The 16,847-nt window shown below is 36.0% G+C and overlaps 1 protein-coding gene across 1 annotated transcript; it reads left to right on the forward strand.

Moving 5' to 3' along the window:
• The first annotated feature begins 1,190 nt into the window (after positions 1–1,190).
• On the forward strand, positions 1,191–15,152 carry LOC113312133. The gene is made up of 8 exons (XM_026560892.1): positions 1,191–1,297; positions 1,578–1,656; positions 2,163–2,292; positions 2,360–3,005; positions 3,060–3,247; positions 3,375–3,578; positions 3,729–3,877; positions 14,868–15,152. The coding sequence occupies exons 1-8, from the start codon at positions 1,191–1,193 to the stop codon at positions 15,150–15,152; spliced, it is 1,788 nt and encodes a 595-aa protein (XP_026416677.1).
• The last annotated feature ends 1,695 nt before the right edge of the window (positions 15,153–16,847 follow it).

The raw sequence follows: 16,847 nt of genomic DNA on the forward strand, positions 1-16,847 counted from the left end.
CTTTGCGTAACCATATTTTACTTTAGACTACCGTAATATCATTTAGTTACTAGTTTTAGTTTATGTCTCTCTTTGATGGTTTTAACGAATTCAGATTCATTTCACATTTAAAGTGATGTTGTGAATAAAGTTATCTTAGAAGTATTATGAAAGTTTTAGCAAAAATGAGTGTATTTGTATAGAATAGTTCATGTACTTCTGCTAAAACATGAATTGTATCGGTTTTCAACCAGTTTGCGAAGTCAGGCCAATGTGGTTTACAAACCTTGGCAGTTCTTGAAGTCATATTCAGGGGGTTTGCAAACCTACCCCCATTCCGTAACTTAGATGTAACGGGTTTGGAAACCTATAAAGTATGTAGAATTCAGACTAACTTAGGTTTTACATACAAGTATGTATACGCTGCGCCAAGTAGTTCTCAATCTCTCATAAAACATTCTCAATAGCCATAGATAGTATGCACTGTTTGCTTGGGAAATTTCCAAATGATCAACTTGAAACAAAAATAGTTAATTGTTCTTACTAAGATTTCTAAGTATCTAAAAACATTCATCGCTTGAATCATGTTTCGAGAGTTTAACCAAGATAAGCTTGAATTCGAATTTTCTTATTCGCAATTCTAAATTTACTAAAAGCATACGACATAGTATAATAAGATAAAATGGTAAATGTGCGTGAGTAAATAGGATATGTCATTCTTCACATACCTCTTTGTTGATGAAGTTCTCGTAAATGATTTCATTTGTTCTTCAGTCTTCGATCTTCGAGAGTTATTCAGTGATGTCTGATACTCAACTGCCATACTCCAATCCTAGCTCGAGATTTAACTGTAGTAGAATAGAAATAAAGATGTAGTTTTGTACATCTAATATTGACAACAAGCTTGAGATTACAAAACTCACGAGTTCGACCGAGCGATGCTCTAACAACCCATACCGATTATATCATTACTAGGAGGGAGGACAAACATGAGTGCTTAGTTTGCAAGGTCATACATGGAGAATGTGTTGTCGTTATACATAACCTTCTAGTATCTGACTGTTGTTCTTAAAATACAGACACAATGATACAAAATCACTTAAACTTCAATGAAGAAGTAGTGAAATATCAAATAAGAGGTTGCACAGGTGCTGACAGAGAGGGCGTTGACAGAAAGGGTATTAAGTACAAAAAAAACAAAGGTGAACGTCATGTGGGATGCGTTGCCAACTCAGATTCAGAAGCTAGAGATAGAGGTCCTTGGGATGTTTATAGGGAGGGAAGAGGACCTTAAGATTCCTGGTAGTGGAACGAACACGTAAAAAAGGTAATCCAAGTGAAGAAGGAATGCTTAAGAGACTTGCATCAAAATAATAATGAGGAAACCTTACAGAAGTTGAAAGAAACTAAAAAAACGCAAAAGCGGATAATAAATGAGGCATAGGGTCGAGCTTATGAATACTTGTATCGAAAGATAAGCACGAAGAAGGGAGAAAGGATTTTCAAAATATTTTCACAATAAACTCTCACATAAATATCTCCATGATGGGTATGCAATTCAACACTATTTCTGAAGATGTTTTTTCTTGGTTGGAAAGGGATTTTGATGAGCAAGAATGTTTAGCTGCTATAAATCTTTTGGGTCAAAATAAAGCTCCTGGTCCTGATGGATTTCCAGTGAGCTTTTATTTGTTGTGCTGGGACATTATCAAGGATGGTTTTATGAAGGCGGTGAAGGATTTACACACTAGAAGTTTATTAGATTGGAGATTGAAAAATACTTTCATTGCTCTAATTCCAAAAAAAAAGACACAATTGAAGAAATTAAAGATCTCGGGCCAATTAATTAGTTTGATTCATGGTGTGTATAAAATCATTTCAAAGGTGATGGCATAAAGATTCAAAACTACTCTCCCTGATGTCATTTCTCAACATCAAACTACTTTCATAAAGAAAAGGCAGATTTTAGATGGAGTTTTAATAGGCAATGAACTTATTGATTCAAGACTTAAAAGTGGAAAACTAGGTTTATTGTGCAAAGTGGATTTTGAAAAAGTTTTTGATCATGTTAATTGGGACTTTATTGATGAGATTCTAAAGCTTATGGGCTATGGAGACAAATGGAGATGCTGGATCAGGTGTTCTGTAGAATTTGTGAAATTCTCAGTTTTAATCAATGAAAGTGCTTCTGGTTTTTCACAAGTGGTAAAGGTATCAGACATGGAGACCCACTGTCCCCTTTTCTATTCTTATTAGTTGGTGAGGCTATTACTTTTATGATTAAGCAGGCTCATTCTCAAGATTTAATTTCTGGTAAGTCACTGATGTATGAATGCTTATTATCCATTTGCAGTTTGCTGATGATACCTTAATTTTTTAGATGCTGATGTTGAGCAAGTCGAAAACCTCGGGTTGATTCTTATCTCTTTTGAGCTCTTAACAGGTCTTAAAATAAACTTTAGTAAATCTCAGATCTTTGGAGTTGGCTTTGATAGTGATTTAGCTCAATTTTGTGATCTCTTGGGCTGTTACTCTGGGAGTTTACCTACGACTTACTTAGGCCTTCCTTTTGGTGATAAATCTAGAGGTGTTTCTAAATCGGATAAGGTGATTGAAAAATTCATTGAAAGGCTTGCTGGTTGGAAAAAAGTGCTTCTCAAAAGAGCTGGTAAGGCCACTCTGATTAACAATGTCTTAGCTAGCTTACCTGTTTATTTCATGAGCTTGTTTGAAATTCCTAGTTCAGTTTGTAAAAAACTTGAGAAGGTTATGAGGAACTTGTTATGGAATGAGAAGGATGGAAGGAAGAAAATGCATTATGCTAAGTGGACTGCTCTTACTAGGAAGAAGAAATATGGAGGTTTGCAGATTAAAAATTTAAAGAAGATGAATCAAGCTCTTTTATGCAAATGGTCTTGGAGATTTTTCACTGAGGAAGATGCTCTTTGGAGAAAGATTGTTGCTGAGAAATATGGGGTAGGGGAGGTAAGTTTGCAAGCTAAAACACCCAACCGTGCTTATGGCAGGTCTGTGTGGAAAGCAATTATGAATTGCAATTTGTTTTTTCTCAAACATGTCAGATTTAAGGTTAATTATGTTTCAACTGCAATATTTTGGGAGGATTGTTGGTTGTATGATATTCCTATTAAAGATTCTTATCCATATTTTTTTATAGTTTCAAGATCAAAAAAGTTGAAAATAGTTGAAGTTGGTGTGCCTAATGATTCTGCTGTTACTTGGAATTTAAATGCTCCTAGAAGACTTTTTGGTGCAGCTGATGTTGAACACTCCATTCATATTCTGATCTCAGCACTTTTTCTTTCCTGGTCTTGAAGATCAATTGCAATAGTCTTTATGTCCTAAAACTGTCAAGTTTCTTTATGATTTTCTTACAGTGATTGACTCAAGTCAGGAAGAAGATGCAATATTTTCTTTCATCTGGAAGCAGAAATATCCTCCTACAATTGGGTTTTTCATTTGGTTGCTTGCTCATGGAAAATTTCCAACAAGAGATTCATTGAGAAGGAAAGGTATGGATGTCCCAGCTGAATGCCTTTTCTGTAATGAAGATGAAAGTACTTCTCATCTGTTGCTGCATTGTAATTTTGCTAAGAAGGTTTGGAGCAATTTTCTGGAGAAGCTTAATTGGTTCTTTTCAATGCCTAATCACATTCCAACTGTGTTATAATCTTGGCACTTGAGTCACTCCTCTTTATCTATAACTTTAGTTTGGAACTTAACTCCTGCAGCAATCCTTTGGTCCATATGGCAGGAAAGGAATGCAAGAGTGTTTACTGATAAGATTTCTACTGAAATTACAGTCACAAATAAGGCAGTGTATTGCTTGTATTCTTGGTCTCTTGCTATCAAAAATTTTGAGCATCTTTCTTCTACAGAGGTGATGCATTCCTGCATACTATTTGTAGTTGCAGAAAATCCTACAACACACCCCTTGTAATAGTTTGTATATCTAAACATAAAAATGATGATAAGAATGCTAAAATTGTAAAGTGACACAAGGTTTACGTGGTTCGATCAATTTGATCTATATCCACGGGATTAAGTTTTACTATGATTATTTGTAATTACATCTTGATTACATGGAGACTCCATTAATGAGTATTTGGAGCTCTAGGTTCTTGAAGGAGGAAGAAGAAGGAGATAATAATAATCAACCAATTCTACTTTCTCTCTCTACAGAATGTATCCTCCCCTAAAGTGTGTTTCTCTTTCTGATTATCTCTCTCTTGCCTTTCTCTTTATATAGGTGTTTACATAGTGGATGACAGCTAATGTACATCTAACATTTCCCCTAATTTCGGATCTGGCTTGCGGTATTTTCGTAAGCTTAAAAATGTAACATTCGCAATATTCCTAATTTTCGTAAGATCATCACACTTTTCTCATGTTTAAGTTGATGTCATCTGCTATGTCGTTTCTGGAATCATCCTGCGATGTCTTCGCGATGTGTTGTTAATAATTTCACAAGCATATTCTTCTGTGCGAGATTCTGATCCTACATCTTGCCTCTTTTTTCTTGAATATTGCTTGAAAAACGATCTTTAAGAAAAAATCCACCTTGTTGTAGTTGTTGGAGGAACGAGCGAAAGAATATCGGACTTGAAAAGTACGTACTTGCCTCTATTCTTTTGTGAAATTCCGGAACATTGCGAAGTAAATAAGACGTATCATCTCTTGAAGTATGCGAAGTATGAAGTATCCTTGAAGAAGTATAAGAAGTACTCAATCCTCGAAATATATAAGAAGTATGAAGTATGAAGTATCCTTTGAGAAGTATAAGAAGTATTCAATCCTCGAAATATAAGAAGTATCCATCATTGAATGAGAATGATAAGTATTGCCTCTATTCATGCGAGATTATTACTCCATTTTTGGTGATTCTTGCCGAGAAGATAAAGAACATAAAAGTATTTCTTGGTAATCCATAGTTGCCTCTGTTCTTTATCTATGAGGGTAGAATCCTTGAGAAAATGTTGAATGTGCGAATTGTTTCTTCATTCTTATCTTTGCCTCTGTCTCATGTTTTGTGCTCATGCAATAGTATAATCTCTTCAAGTTGCTTATAATTGTGCGAAATAATTGAGCGAGATAATCATACCGTTCGGAATAATCACATTCTGCGAAATAATCACATTCTGCAAAATTCGGACACACTCCTGCGAAATTCTGAATAATCCTGCGAAATTCTGAATAATCCAGCAAAATTCTGAATACTCCTGCGAAATTCTGAATAGTTCTGCGAAATTATGAATAATCCTGCGAAATTCTGAATACTCCTGCGAAATTCTGAATAGTTCTGCGAATTCTGAATAGTTCTGCGAAATTCTGAATAGTTCTGCTAAATTCTGCGATATTATTGCAATGTTCTGCAATATTATTCTGTACAGTTTTGTAAAGTACTTGTGCAAATATAATGCTTATGTGATGATTATGTTATGAAATGTGTATGCGATGTTTATGCCATGAAATGCTTATGCAATGCTTTTATGATGCGAGTATGATGCTTGTATGATGAGAATGCTTATCTATTGCAATGTATAGATAATGTTTGTGTTACTTAGCTCATTTTGCATGCTAAAATTGATGTAGCTTTAAATTGCCTCCATTCTCCATTTCTCTGGCTTTTTATTTAGCGTATGCATTCCTCTTCGTGTAGTTATTGTTCTTCACAAGTTCTTACTTGTGTTTCATCTTTCCTCTTTCCTGCACTATTAGTATCTCATAACAGTATGATCATAATATCAAGTCTGCGGCATTTTCACTGCCTCAGTTTCATTTCCATATACATATTCGCAAGCTTATTTGCTTACTCATCTTCTTATGTGGTCTTATTTTGCCTTCCTAGTTAAAGGTCTTATTTTGCCACCTCTTGTTATTGTGACAAAATCGCAGGACGTTTTTGCACTTTCATGCAAAAACCCATTGATTTTGCCTTAACTTTTTCTTTTGTATTATTGCCTCTTCAGGAATGTTGCAACAATATGACAGGCCTAAATTTTCTTGCGAAAATAAAGCCCCATGACATTGTCGTCTTGTGACGAAAGCGCAGGACGTCTTCACACTTTCATGTAATGACCCATTGATATCGTCTTATCTTTCTCTTTAGTATTATTGCCTCTTCAGGATTGTCGCACAAATATGTCAAGCCTTAATACCCATGCGAGTAAAAAGCCTCATGACATTTGCGTCTTAAGACACTTATCAGCTCCCTAATGGAGGGTGCCGTCCTTATCTCCCCCCTGGTTGCCCCTTCAAAGAGGCGTGCTTCTACCATACAAGGTTAGCTCCTCCCATCCGGTCTTAACAACAACCAGTTGTTTTCGCAGCCTCTTATCCCTTTTACCTATAGGGCTTATGGTTACGAGACTGCACCCTAAGTGGGGTTTTCTTCGGGCCTAGTGCAATATAAGCCAAGACTTGTCAAGAATGGCAAGGTACGCTTCAAACGGCCCTGGCACTCTTGACTCAACCGTGTACCTCGGCGCCTTGATCAGATTCTGCACTCCTTGGGAGAGTCCTTATTACCTTAGTCGCCCAACCTAAGTCATATGCTTAAGCTGAGAATCCAAGGTGCCTCTCCCGGATGGGATTTATTGACCCCAAATCTCCATGACTCAGGTTCCAGGGGAGGTGTAACATTTTCCCTGAGTCATGCTACAGGTACCCCCTTCTTTGACGTACTTTAGGTCTTACATTTGCCTCTTGCGAAATTTTATTTGCGAACTAGGGTGTACGCCATAAAGGTTCGCCCCATTCTAATCTTATATTTTTATGGATCTTAGATTGTCTCTTGCGAAATTTTCGCGTTTCTTCGTTCTATTATTCTTTCATTCATTCTTTCATTCTCATAATATCATATCATTTGAAGCAAAGTAAATATTCAAGAGAAATTATAATACATTATAATTCTGAAATCTTTGTAATTGTGAAATCTTTGTAATTCTGCGATAATTTCGCATTTTGTAAATCAAATCAAAAATCTTTTTATTCTCTGCAAAAGAAATATTCTAGAGAAAGATATAAATTAAATTTTCTCAGTTTTCTGTAATTTTGAAATCTCGCAATCTTTGTAATTTTGAAGTCTTTGTAATCTTGAAATCTTAGTAATCTTTATAATCTTGAAATCTTTGTAATCGTGCGATTGAATCGCTTTTTGTAAATCAAATCAAAAATCTTTTTGTTCCTAGTATAAAGTAAAATGTTCAAGGAGGTGGTACTTATCTTTCATGTGAGTCGCTATTGTTGTCAGAGAAGTGAATAAATGCCTTGAAATGTATGAATTTCGTGCAGCAAAAAGAAGTGTGAGAAGTGAGACTTGAACCCTCGACCTACTTCTTGGATTTTCTTGCATCATACCAACTGTGCTAAGCCTCTCTTGCGAAGTAATCAAATTCCAACTGTGTGAGAGGCACTTCTGTATAAATTTCGCGTAACAAATATAAACATGCGAGAAGCAAGAATTGATCCCGCAACCTGCTGCTTGCATTCATTCCTCCTGACCAACTGTGCAAGATTCTTTTTTGCGAAATATCTCTGCGAAATTATCATCAACTCTCTTCTGTGCTAAATAATCAAAGAAATATATGTGCGAAAAAATACGCATGTGTTGGGACTTGATCACACGACCATGAACTCATTAACTTCGCAGATGACCAATTGTTCTGCCTCTTGTTTGCGAAATTATCATTTTTTAGCTCTCTGTAAAAAAGAAGAAAACTATGTTCGCAGCCTCGCAGGAGAATTCGAACTTGCGACCACGAACGCACATACTGCTCTCTGGACCAATTGTGCAAGAACCTCTCTGCGAAATTTACGCATAACTTTTTTCCTTATTCTTTTATTCTCCCATGCAAATGGAAAGAAAATGAAAAATATGTGTCTCTGCGAATTCGAACCCGTGACCTATTTATTGTTCGCTCAGCCTTGAACCATCTGTGCGAATTTCTGTTTGTGACAGAAATCACAACTTCTGACTCTTATCATTATCTTCGTCTTTCCTTTGTTTCTTCACAAAATGCCTCTTGCTTTCTCCTGAACATGAAAATCTTCCACTGAAACTTCCATTTTTTCCTTAAATTTCACTACAACAACTAATTTTTTCTCTCCCTCTTTTCATGTCTTTGAATTGTTGATGATGTTTACTCCCTGAAAGTGTGATTTCTTCCATAAAATTTCCATTTTTGAACCTAAACTTTGTAGGTCTAGAAAAATATGAACAGTAGCTAATCTTCATGAAAATTTCTTGATCCAACAAGTTACAGGAAGGATAAATCCTTTACTCGTTCCCTGTTTCTAGCGCCAAAAATGTAGTTGCAGGAAATCCTACAACACACCCCTTGTAATAATTTGTAGATCTAAATATAAAAATGATGATAAGAATGCTAAAATTGTAAAGAGACACAAGGTTTACTTGGTTCGATCAATTTTATCTACATTCACGAGATTAGGTTTTACTATGATTATTTGTAATTACATCTTGATTACATGGAGACTCCATTAATGAGTATTTGGAGCTCTAGGTTCTTGAAAGAGGAAGAAGAAGGAGATAATAATAATACAACCAATTCTACTTTCTTTCTCTACAGAATGTATCCTCCCCTAAAGTGTGTTTCTCTTTCTGATTATCTCTCTCTTGCCTTTCTCTTTACATAGGTGTTTACATAGTGGATGACAGCTAATGTACAGCTAACATTTCCCCTAATTTCGGATCTGGCTTGCGGTATTTTCGCAAGCTTACAAATATAACATTCGCAACATTCCTAATTTTCGCAAGATCATCACACTTTTCTCATGTTTAAGTTGATGTCACCTGTTATGTCGTTTCTGAAATCATCCTGCGATGTCTTCGCGATGTGTTGTTAATAATTTCGCAAGCATATTCTTCGGTGCGAGATTCTGATCCTACACTATTTTTTTTGAGAGATAGTTTCAGCCTTTAATGAGTCAGTTTGGTGTTTTCTTTGGCTGTTGTCCTTTGCTCTTTCTTTAGCATAAGCATGTTTGTGGGTTTTTGCTTTTTCTTGTTTCTCTTTTCCGTTTACTTTCTTTGTAATGGTTTAGGGTGGTATAAGTCTTTTATACCTTATTTTTTTGACCAATAAATCTTTTCTTTGCCAATCAAAAAAAAAGAAGGTCGAAAGGAACGTTTATAGGATAGCAAAACTCCGAGAGAGAAATAAGAGGGACTTAAACTAGTAAAATACATGAAAGACAAGAATAATTGACCGAGTCTTGGTAAATGACTCTTGGATATCAAGAACAAATGGAGGTAATACTTCGATAATCTCTACAACGGTGAGGATGGTAGCGATGTGATCGATCTAGATAACTTCCGGAGGGCACCAATGGGGGATTTACCCTGATCATTCATAAGGCGAGGTAAGGGAGGCGCTAAAAAGCACGAAAGGAAGGAAAATCATGGAACCAAATAACATTCCCATTGAGGTATGAAAATTCCTTAAAGATGCAAGGGTTACATGGTGAAAAATCGGGGATCTAACAACCACACCCAATATTTCGTTTATGCAGTATGTATGGACTAACTCAAATATATTTCCAAGAGAATCAACTAGACAGTCAGACTCAATCAAGGAAAATACATCCAAGAGTTATATCTCTAATTTCTCAAATCAATCTGCAATTGAACAGATAGAAAATTGTGAGCCAGATTAATATGAGAAATAACTTGGATGGTACCAAAGACCAATATCCAAGCATCAATAAATTTATATCAACAACCAAAGGTTGGATTATCTAATTGACTGAACTACGCACAACCTTTGATATTTCAATTATATAAAAATATAATGCGGAAAAGAAATAACACAGACACCGAAAATTTTGTTAACGAGGAAACCACAAATGTAGAAAAACCCCGGGACCTAGTCCAGATTTGAATACCACATTGTATTAAGACGCTACAGACTCTAGCCTACTACCAATTAACTTCAGACTGGAACGTAGTTGAGCCCCAACCAATCTCACACTGATTAAGGTACATCCTTGTTTCTTACGCCTTTTGACCCAGGACGGATTTTGCGCACTTGATTCCCTTAGGTGATCTCACCGATAACTAAGAGTTGCTACGACCCAAAGTCGAAGAGTTGATAAACAAATCTGTCTCACACAGAAAAGTCTATTGAATAGATAAATTTTGTCTCCCACAGAAATACCTACGAGTTTTTGTTCTTTCTTTTGATAAATCAAGGTGAACAGGAACTAGTTGATACACCAGACTTATATTCCCGAAGAACAGCCTAGTAATATCAATCACCTCACAATAATCTTAATCGTATGGAAGCGAAAAAAGATATTGTGGAATCACAAACGATGAGACGAAGATGTTTGTGACTACTTTTTATCTTACCTATCGGAGATTGAATCTCGAGCAAACCTTAGAGAAGATAGTACTCAACAAGATAGAACAAAGTAAGATCAGAACACGCAACTACAAAGAAAATAATTGGGTCTGGCTTTAGAATCCCAATGAAGTATTTAAGTCGTTAACCTATAATGGTTTTAGGAAAAACCTAGGTTAAAGGAGAATCGACTCTAGTCTCCACTAGTATCACACATGAGGTGTAGGTATTAGGTTTCCCAGTTGCTAGAGTTCTCCCTTATATAGTCTTCAAATCAGGGTTTGCAATCAATGCTACCTTGGTAACAAAGCATTCAATATTCACCGTTAGATGAAAACCTGAATAGATTCAAGCTAATATATTTTAACCGTTAGATCGAACTTAGCTTGTTATACACAAATGAAATGTGACTTCATTTAGGTATGAGTAACCGTACCCAAACGTGTGCACATGGCTGGCTCAACAATAGTTAACCGAAGTTAGCCATATGAACACTTTCATATCAACCTTGTTTATCTTAATCACAACTAGTTCAAATGACCCAAATGAAACTAGTAATGGAGTTTTTCAATTGTTTATATTCTCATAGAAGTATACAAGACACAATTGAAGCAAAATCGATTTTGATTCACTCGAATCAATTCATGAACATTATAGCCACGGTTTGCAAAAGATTGCATTCCCTATTATATAAATGTATTTTTTCATGAACAAACCAATTTTAGAACTTAAGCCACTCAAGTATGCAAATGGGTACGCATACTTAGAGTTCCGGACTTGGTCTGGGTTCGCCAGTATGCGAACGGGTACGTATATTGTCGTTCATGACCAACCTCAGTTGAATTCCCGGACTTGAACTGTTAAGCCGGCACGCATACGAGTATGCATACTAAGTTTCCAGACTTCCACTATCAAACCAATACGCATACGGGTATGCATACTATGGTTCCCGGACTTTGAATAACTTGCAACAGTTAGCTTACAAGTACGCATACTGTGCTATATCTAATCAATGGTTGATCGCTCTAAACTCCATATTAATCATTGAAACATTCTTGGAAGACGGGAATAGCTGTCTCACACAAACCATTAGCTTCAAATAAATTTTCAAGTGATTAATGGATCAATACGAAACATTCCGAGTCTACATCAAATGACTATCTCACACAAATTATATAAGATGTTACCAGGCGATTTTAACATGATCATCTTTTGACTTTCGTCAAGAATAAAGATGAACTTGGTTAAAGCGAAATCTTACCAACACATATCTGGAGAAATATGTAAGCAAGTTAAACTCAGCTTGAAATATCAAATGTGTATAATATAAAGTCTATATAGCTATACGACCTTTGTCTCAATAGGAGATATAATAGAAATAGACTTCTAAGTAATAGATGAGTTCAATTCTCCACATACCTTTTGCTGATGAAATTCCACAAGCTCCCCTTAGTAGTTCTTCGTCTTCAATCGATGAATGCCGTGAAGTCTAAAGCTCAACTACACATTCTATCCTAATCCGAGACAAAGCTATAAGTAGAATATAAATCAAGACTTATAGTTTAGGCAACAAAACTGGACAAACAAGCTTGAGATAGCAACACTTGCGAGTTCGACCGAGCAGTGCTCTAACAATCTCCCCATTTGTCAATTTTAGTGACAAAACTATCAATATATATGGATTACAAAATAAATAAACTTTGTAGCTTCTCATCCAGATGCTTGATTTCCGTGGTTCTTCAACATTACTCGAAATCTTCATCATTTCCAAATACTCCAGTGATTATGAACGTGTTCAACTCAGCATCACAGTTGTTGAAGATCCGTAGCCATAACAATAGTTCCACAATATTGTTTTCTTATTTTTTTACAATGTTATAGTAGTACTACACAACATCAAAGTTCAATTGTATCACAACTTTGATAACAATACTACGGTGATATGTATCACTCCCCCTTAGTCAATACTTCATCACACAATGAAAACCACTCCCCCTTACATAATGATCCGTAAACCATATGTATTTGTAGTGTGAACTACACAATAATTCTCCCCCTTTTTGTCAATATAAATTGGCAAAGGTACGAAAACTAGTGGGATCATAATGAAATTCTCATAGAGATACTTCATGACTAAAAAAGAATATATCAACTTTGTTTCGATGATTTCACATAGTCGAAACTTAGTGTATTCATCAAGGAGTTTGTTAGAGCACTGCTCGGTCGAACTCGCATGAGTTGCTATCTCAAGCATGTTTGTCAATGTTAGTGATCAAAACTATAAGTCCTGATTTCTAGCCTATTTATAGATGTCTGGACTAGGACATAGATAGTGTAGTTGAGCTTAGATTTCACAGAATTCATCATTTGAAGACGAAGAACTACTAAGGGGAGCTTGTGAAAATTCTTCGACAAAAGGTATGTGGAGACTTAAACTCATCTATCACTTGGAAAGTCTATTTCTACTATCTCCTATATTGAGACATAAGTCGTGTTAAGATATAGTTTTCTCTGTACACATTTGAGATTTCGAGCTAAGTATATCTCGCTTACATATTTCTCGAAATATGTGTTGGTAAGCTTTCGCTTCGACCAAGTTCATCTTATATCATGAGAAAATTGCCGAGTAACATCTTACATGGTTTGTGTGATACAATCATTTGATGTAGGCTTAGAATGTTTCGATAATGATTATTTCAATATCTTGAAAATTGCTTTGATGATGATAGTGTGTGAAAACGGCTATTTTCATTATAGAAGAATGTTTCAATTATTGAAATAAAGAGTTGAGAATGTAACCATGTTTGGATATAAGCATATATAGTATAGTGTGTTCGCACATTAGTGTATAAATCCACAAACCGGAAACCAAGTGTATGCATATGTGTGTATACAAAATTGGTGAAGGAGACAAGATAAGTATGTGTACCCGTACGCATACTGGCGGGAGTTTTCGAACCGAAAATATCTGCTGAGTTTGGGAATTACAAACTCCTAAACTAGCCACCTTAAGTATGCGTACCCGCACGCATACTGGCGGGAGTTTTCAAACCGAAAATTTCTGCTGAGTTTGGGAACTTAACAAACTCAAATCCAGTTGCTTAAGTACGCATACCCGTACGCATACTTAAGCTAGTTACTTTGTCAAATCTGTCAGTTCGTGAACTTAAACATTTAAATCATAAGGAATGCAATCTTTGCAAACCGTGGCTATAATGTTCATGATTGGTTCAAGTGAATCAAAACGATTTGGTTTCAATTGTGTTTTCTATAACAATTGAACAACTCTTTAACTAGTTTCATTTAAGTCATTTGAACTAGTTATGGTTGAGAGGAATAAGGTTGATATGGGAGTAATCATATGGCTAACCTCGGTTAACTATTTGTGAACCAACATGGTGTACACGTTTAGGTACGGTTACATAAAACTAAATGAGGGTACATTTCATTTGTGTGTAAAAAGCTAAGTTCGATCTAACGGTTGAAAGATATTAGCTTGGTTGAATATGGTTTTTCATCTAACGGTGTATATTGAATGCTTTGGTACCAAGGTAACTTGGATTGCAAACCCTGATTTGAAAACTATATAAAGGAGAACTCTAGCAACTGGGAAACCTAATCGCCACACCTCCTGTGTGTTACTAGTTGCATAACTAGAGTCGATTCTCCTTTAACCTTAGGTTTCTTCTCGAGACCCTGTAGGTTAACGACTTGAAGACTTCGTTGGGATTGTGAAACCATACCCAACTATTATCTTTGTAGTTCCGTGATCTGATCTTGCTGTTTCTATCGTGTTGAGTACAATTGAAATAATTGGCTCGAGATTTTATATCTCCGATAGGAAAGATAGAAAAGTAATCACAAACACTTCGTCTCATCATTTGTGATTCCACAATAACTTGTTTCGCTAGTCGATTAAGTTTATTGTGAGGTGATTGATAATTCTAGGCTGTTCTTCGGGAATATAAGTTTGGGTTATCCATCGGTTCCTTTTCACCTTGATTTATCAAAAGACGGAACAAAAACTCCTGGGTATTTCAGTGGGAAACAGATTTATTCAATCCTATAGACTTTTCTGTGTGAGACAGATTTGTCTATCAAGTCTTCGACTTTGGGTCGTAGTAACTCTTAGTTGTGGGTGAGATCAACTAAGGGAATCAAGTGCGTAGTATCCTGCTGGTATCAGAGACGTAAGGAGCACAACTGCACCTTGAATCAGTGTGAGATTGATTAGGGTTCAACTACAGTCCAGTCCGAGTTAATTGGTAGTAGGTTAGTGTCTGTAGCGGCTTAATACATTGTGGTGTTCAATATGGACTAGGTCTCGGGGTTTTTCTGCATTTGCGTTTTCCTCGTTAACAAAATTCTGGTGTTTGTGTTATTTCTTTTCTGCATTATATTTTTTTATATAATTGAAATATCACAGGTTGAGTAATGTGGGGGACTGTATATGACTTGCAGATTCTCTTATATTTTGGTATCTCTGGAGTTAAGTCTTATAATACACAGGTGAACAATGTTTTTTTCCACTTTCCTTCTATGAATCAAATCTTCATATGTTGTGATGGTGCATCCAAAGGGAACCCAGGGATAGCTAGGCTTGAATTTGTGGCAATAAACTATTGTGGGGACTGTGTTGGTGCTGCTTCAGGTGGGATTGGAATAACTACCAATTACTTAGCTGAAGTTATGGCATTGATTGTTGCTGGTGAATGGGATGTTACTCAACAGTTTATGGAGGTATGCTTTATCCTAGATTCTAATGATGTATTACTGGCTTTCTCAAATAACTGAATACCATGGATTGTGTTGAGTAGATGGGAAAGAATAAGGAACTCAATACCTGCAATCACTTTTAGACATTCCTATAGAGAAGTCAATTTTTCTGCGGACAAGATGGCCAAGAGAGGGGTTTTATTGAGCAGAGGAGTAATTGTCTATTATGAGGAGAAGCCAGCTTTTATAGGAAAGTTGGAAAATGAAACAGATATGTACTTCAGATTTTAAAGTGTTAGTTTTGTTTTTAGAGTCTGTTTGGGCTTATGCTTCCTGGGATTTGCTCTTTTTCTGTTTATTTGGCCTTGGTCTATCTTGGCCTTCTTTTGTAATTGTAAATCATTTTTAGTAATATAATTTCATGATTTAGAAGCAAAAAAAGAAATATCACAGGTTGTGCGTTAAGATCAATCAATTAAAATGTTTAACCTTGGGTTGTTGATTTACATTGATTGACACTTGAACATTGGTATTTGGTACCTTCAAGTTACTCCTCTTATTCAATCGGGATCGTAGATTTCTATTTGTCGATTGCGGATTGAATTAAGAGTTAGAGATATTAAACTCCTTGATATACTTTACTCTAGATTGAGTCTGACTGTCTAGTTGGTTCTCTAGAAAGTATATTGGAGTAAGTCCTCTCAGATTGCCAAACGAATTGTTGGGTGTGGTTGTTATACCCCAGCATTTTCAATTGGTATCAGAGAAGGCAAACACGTTAAAGACCTTACAAGTCTATGTTTGTAGCGATCTGATATGGAAAAAGGTGTTATCTCTATAAACCTACCACCAGTCTTCGATGGATCAAATTACTTGTGGTGGAAAATTCTATGCGTGCCTTTCTGCAAGCGCGTGATTTTCAATCATAGGTTTATGTAGTTAATGGCTATGATGCTCCCGTTGTGGCAATAGGGAATGCAACCGTTCCAAAGAAAAATGGCGAATACAATGCTGTCGAGATGCTTGTTGCAAAGCAAAACTCCGACGATTTGGATGTCATCATACATGCCATTACCCCAGATCTTCAGTGCCATGTGACAACGTGCACTAGGTCTAAATATGCTTTGGATATCTTAGAAACCATATTCGAAGGAAATACCAATGAAAAGGAAGCTAGGCTTCAAAACCTTAATTCTGATTGGGAAAAGCTTCGTATGGCAGATGAAGATTCATTTGATGAGTTTAACCACAAAATGTATGAAATTGTTAATGCATCCTTTGCATTGGGTAAGACTATTCCTGAAAAGGACATTTTGATGAAATTCTCAGATCGCTGCTATCTGGATACGATTATAAGAAGCATGCCATCGTTGAAGGAAATAACCTTGATGCTCTCTCCATAAATACGCTGTTTGGAAAGATAAATATCTTTGATCATGAGCATACATCCAAAGTTAGAAAGGATGTTTCCTTCAAAGCACAAAGGAACACTAAGTTACTTGACAAAAGTAAAAGTGTTTATGTCTCTGAGGATGATCTTTCTGAGACTGATTCATCAGATGAAGATATTGACAAATCAGTCTCTATGATCACAAGACAGTTTAGATATCTTCTATTGAAGAGAAGTAAACGGTTCTCCAGAGACAAACCTAGTCGTCAGTTAAACCTCATAATCGCATTCCTCCTAAGAAAAGGGATGCTGACGAGGCTGATGATGAGGATATGCCACAGTGATTTAAGTGTAAAGGTTTTGGTCATTTTGCGAATGAGTGT

Source organism: Papaver somniferum, chromosome 9, assembly GCF_003573695.1.
Source record: "Papaver somniferum cultivar HN1 chromosome 9, ASM357369v1, whole genome shotgun sequence".
Lineage (NCBI taxonomy): Eukaryota > Viridiplantae > Streptophyta > Magnoliopsida > Ranunculales > Papaveraceae > Papaver > Papaver somniferum.

What these genes read in the sequence shown, in the direction of transcription:
- LOC113312133 (XM_026560892.1), top strand. Translation starts at nt 1,191, where the DNA reads ATGTGGGATGCGTTGCCAACTCAGATTCAGAAGCTAGAGATAGAGGTC. An exon ending in CTGGTCCTGATGGATTTCCA is followed by an intron (nt 1,657 to 2,162) that starts GTGAGCTTTTAT and finishes AATCAATGAAAG; the next exon opens with TGCTTCTGGTTTTTCACAAG. An exon ending in CCCAACCGTGCTTATGGCAG is followed by an intron (nt 3,006 to 3,059) that starts GTCTGTGTGGAA and finishes CAAACATGTCAG; the next exon opens with ATTTAAGGTTAATTATGTTT.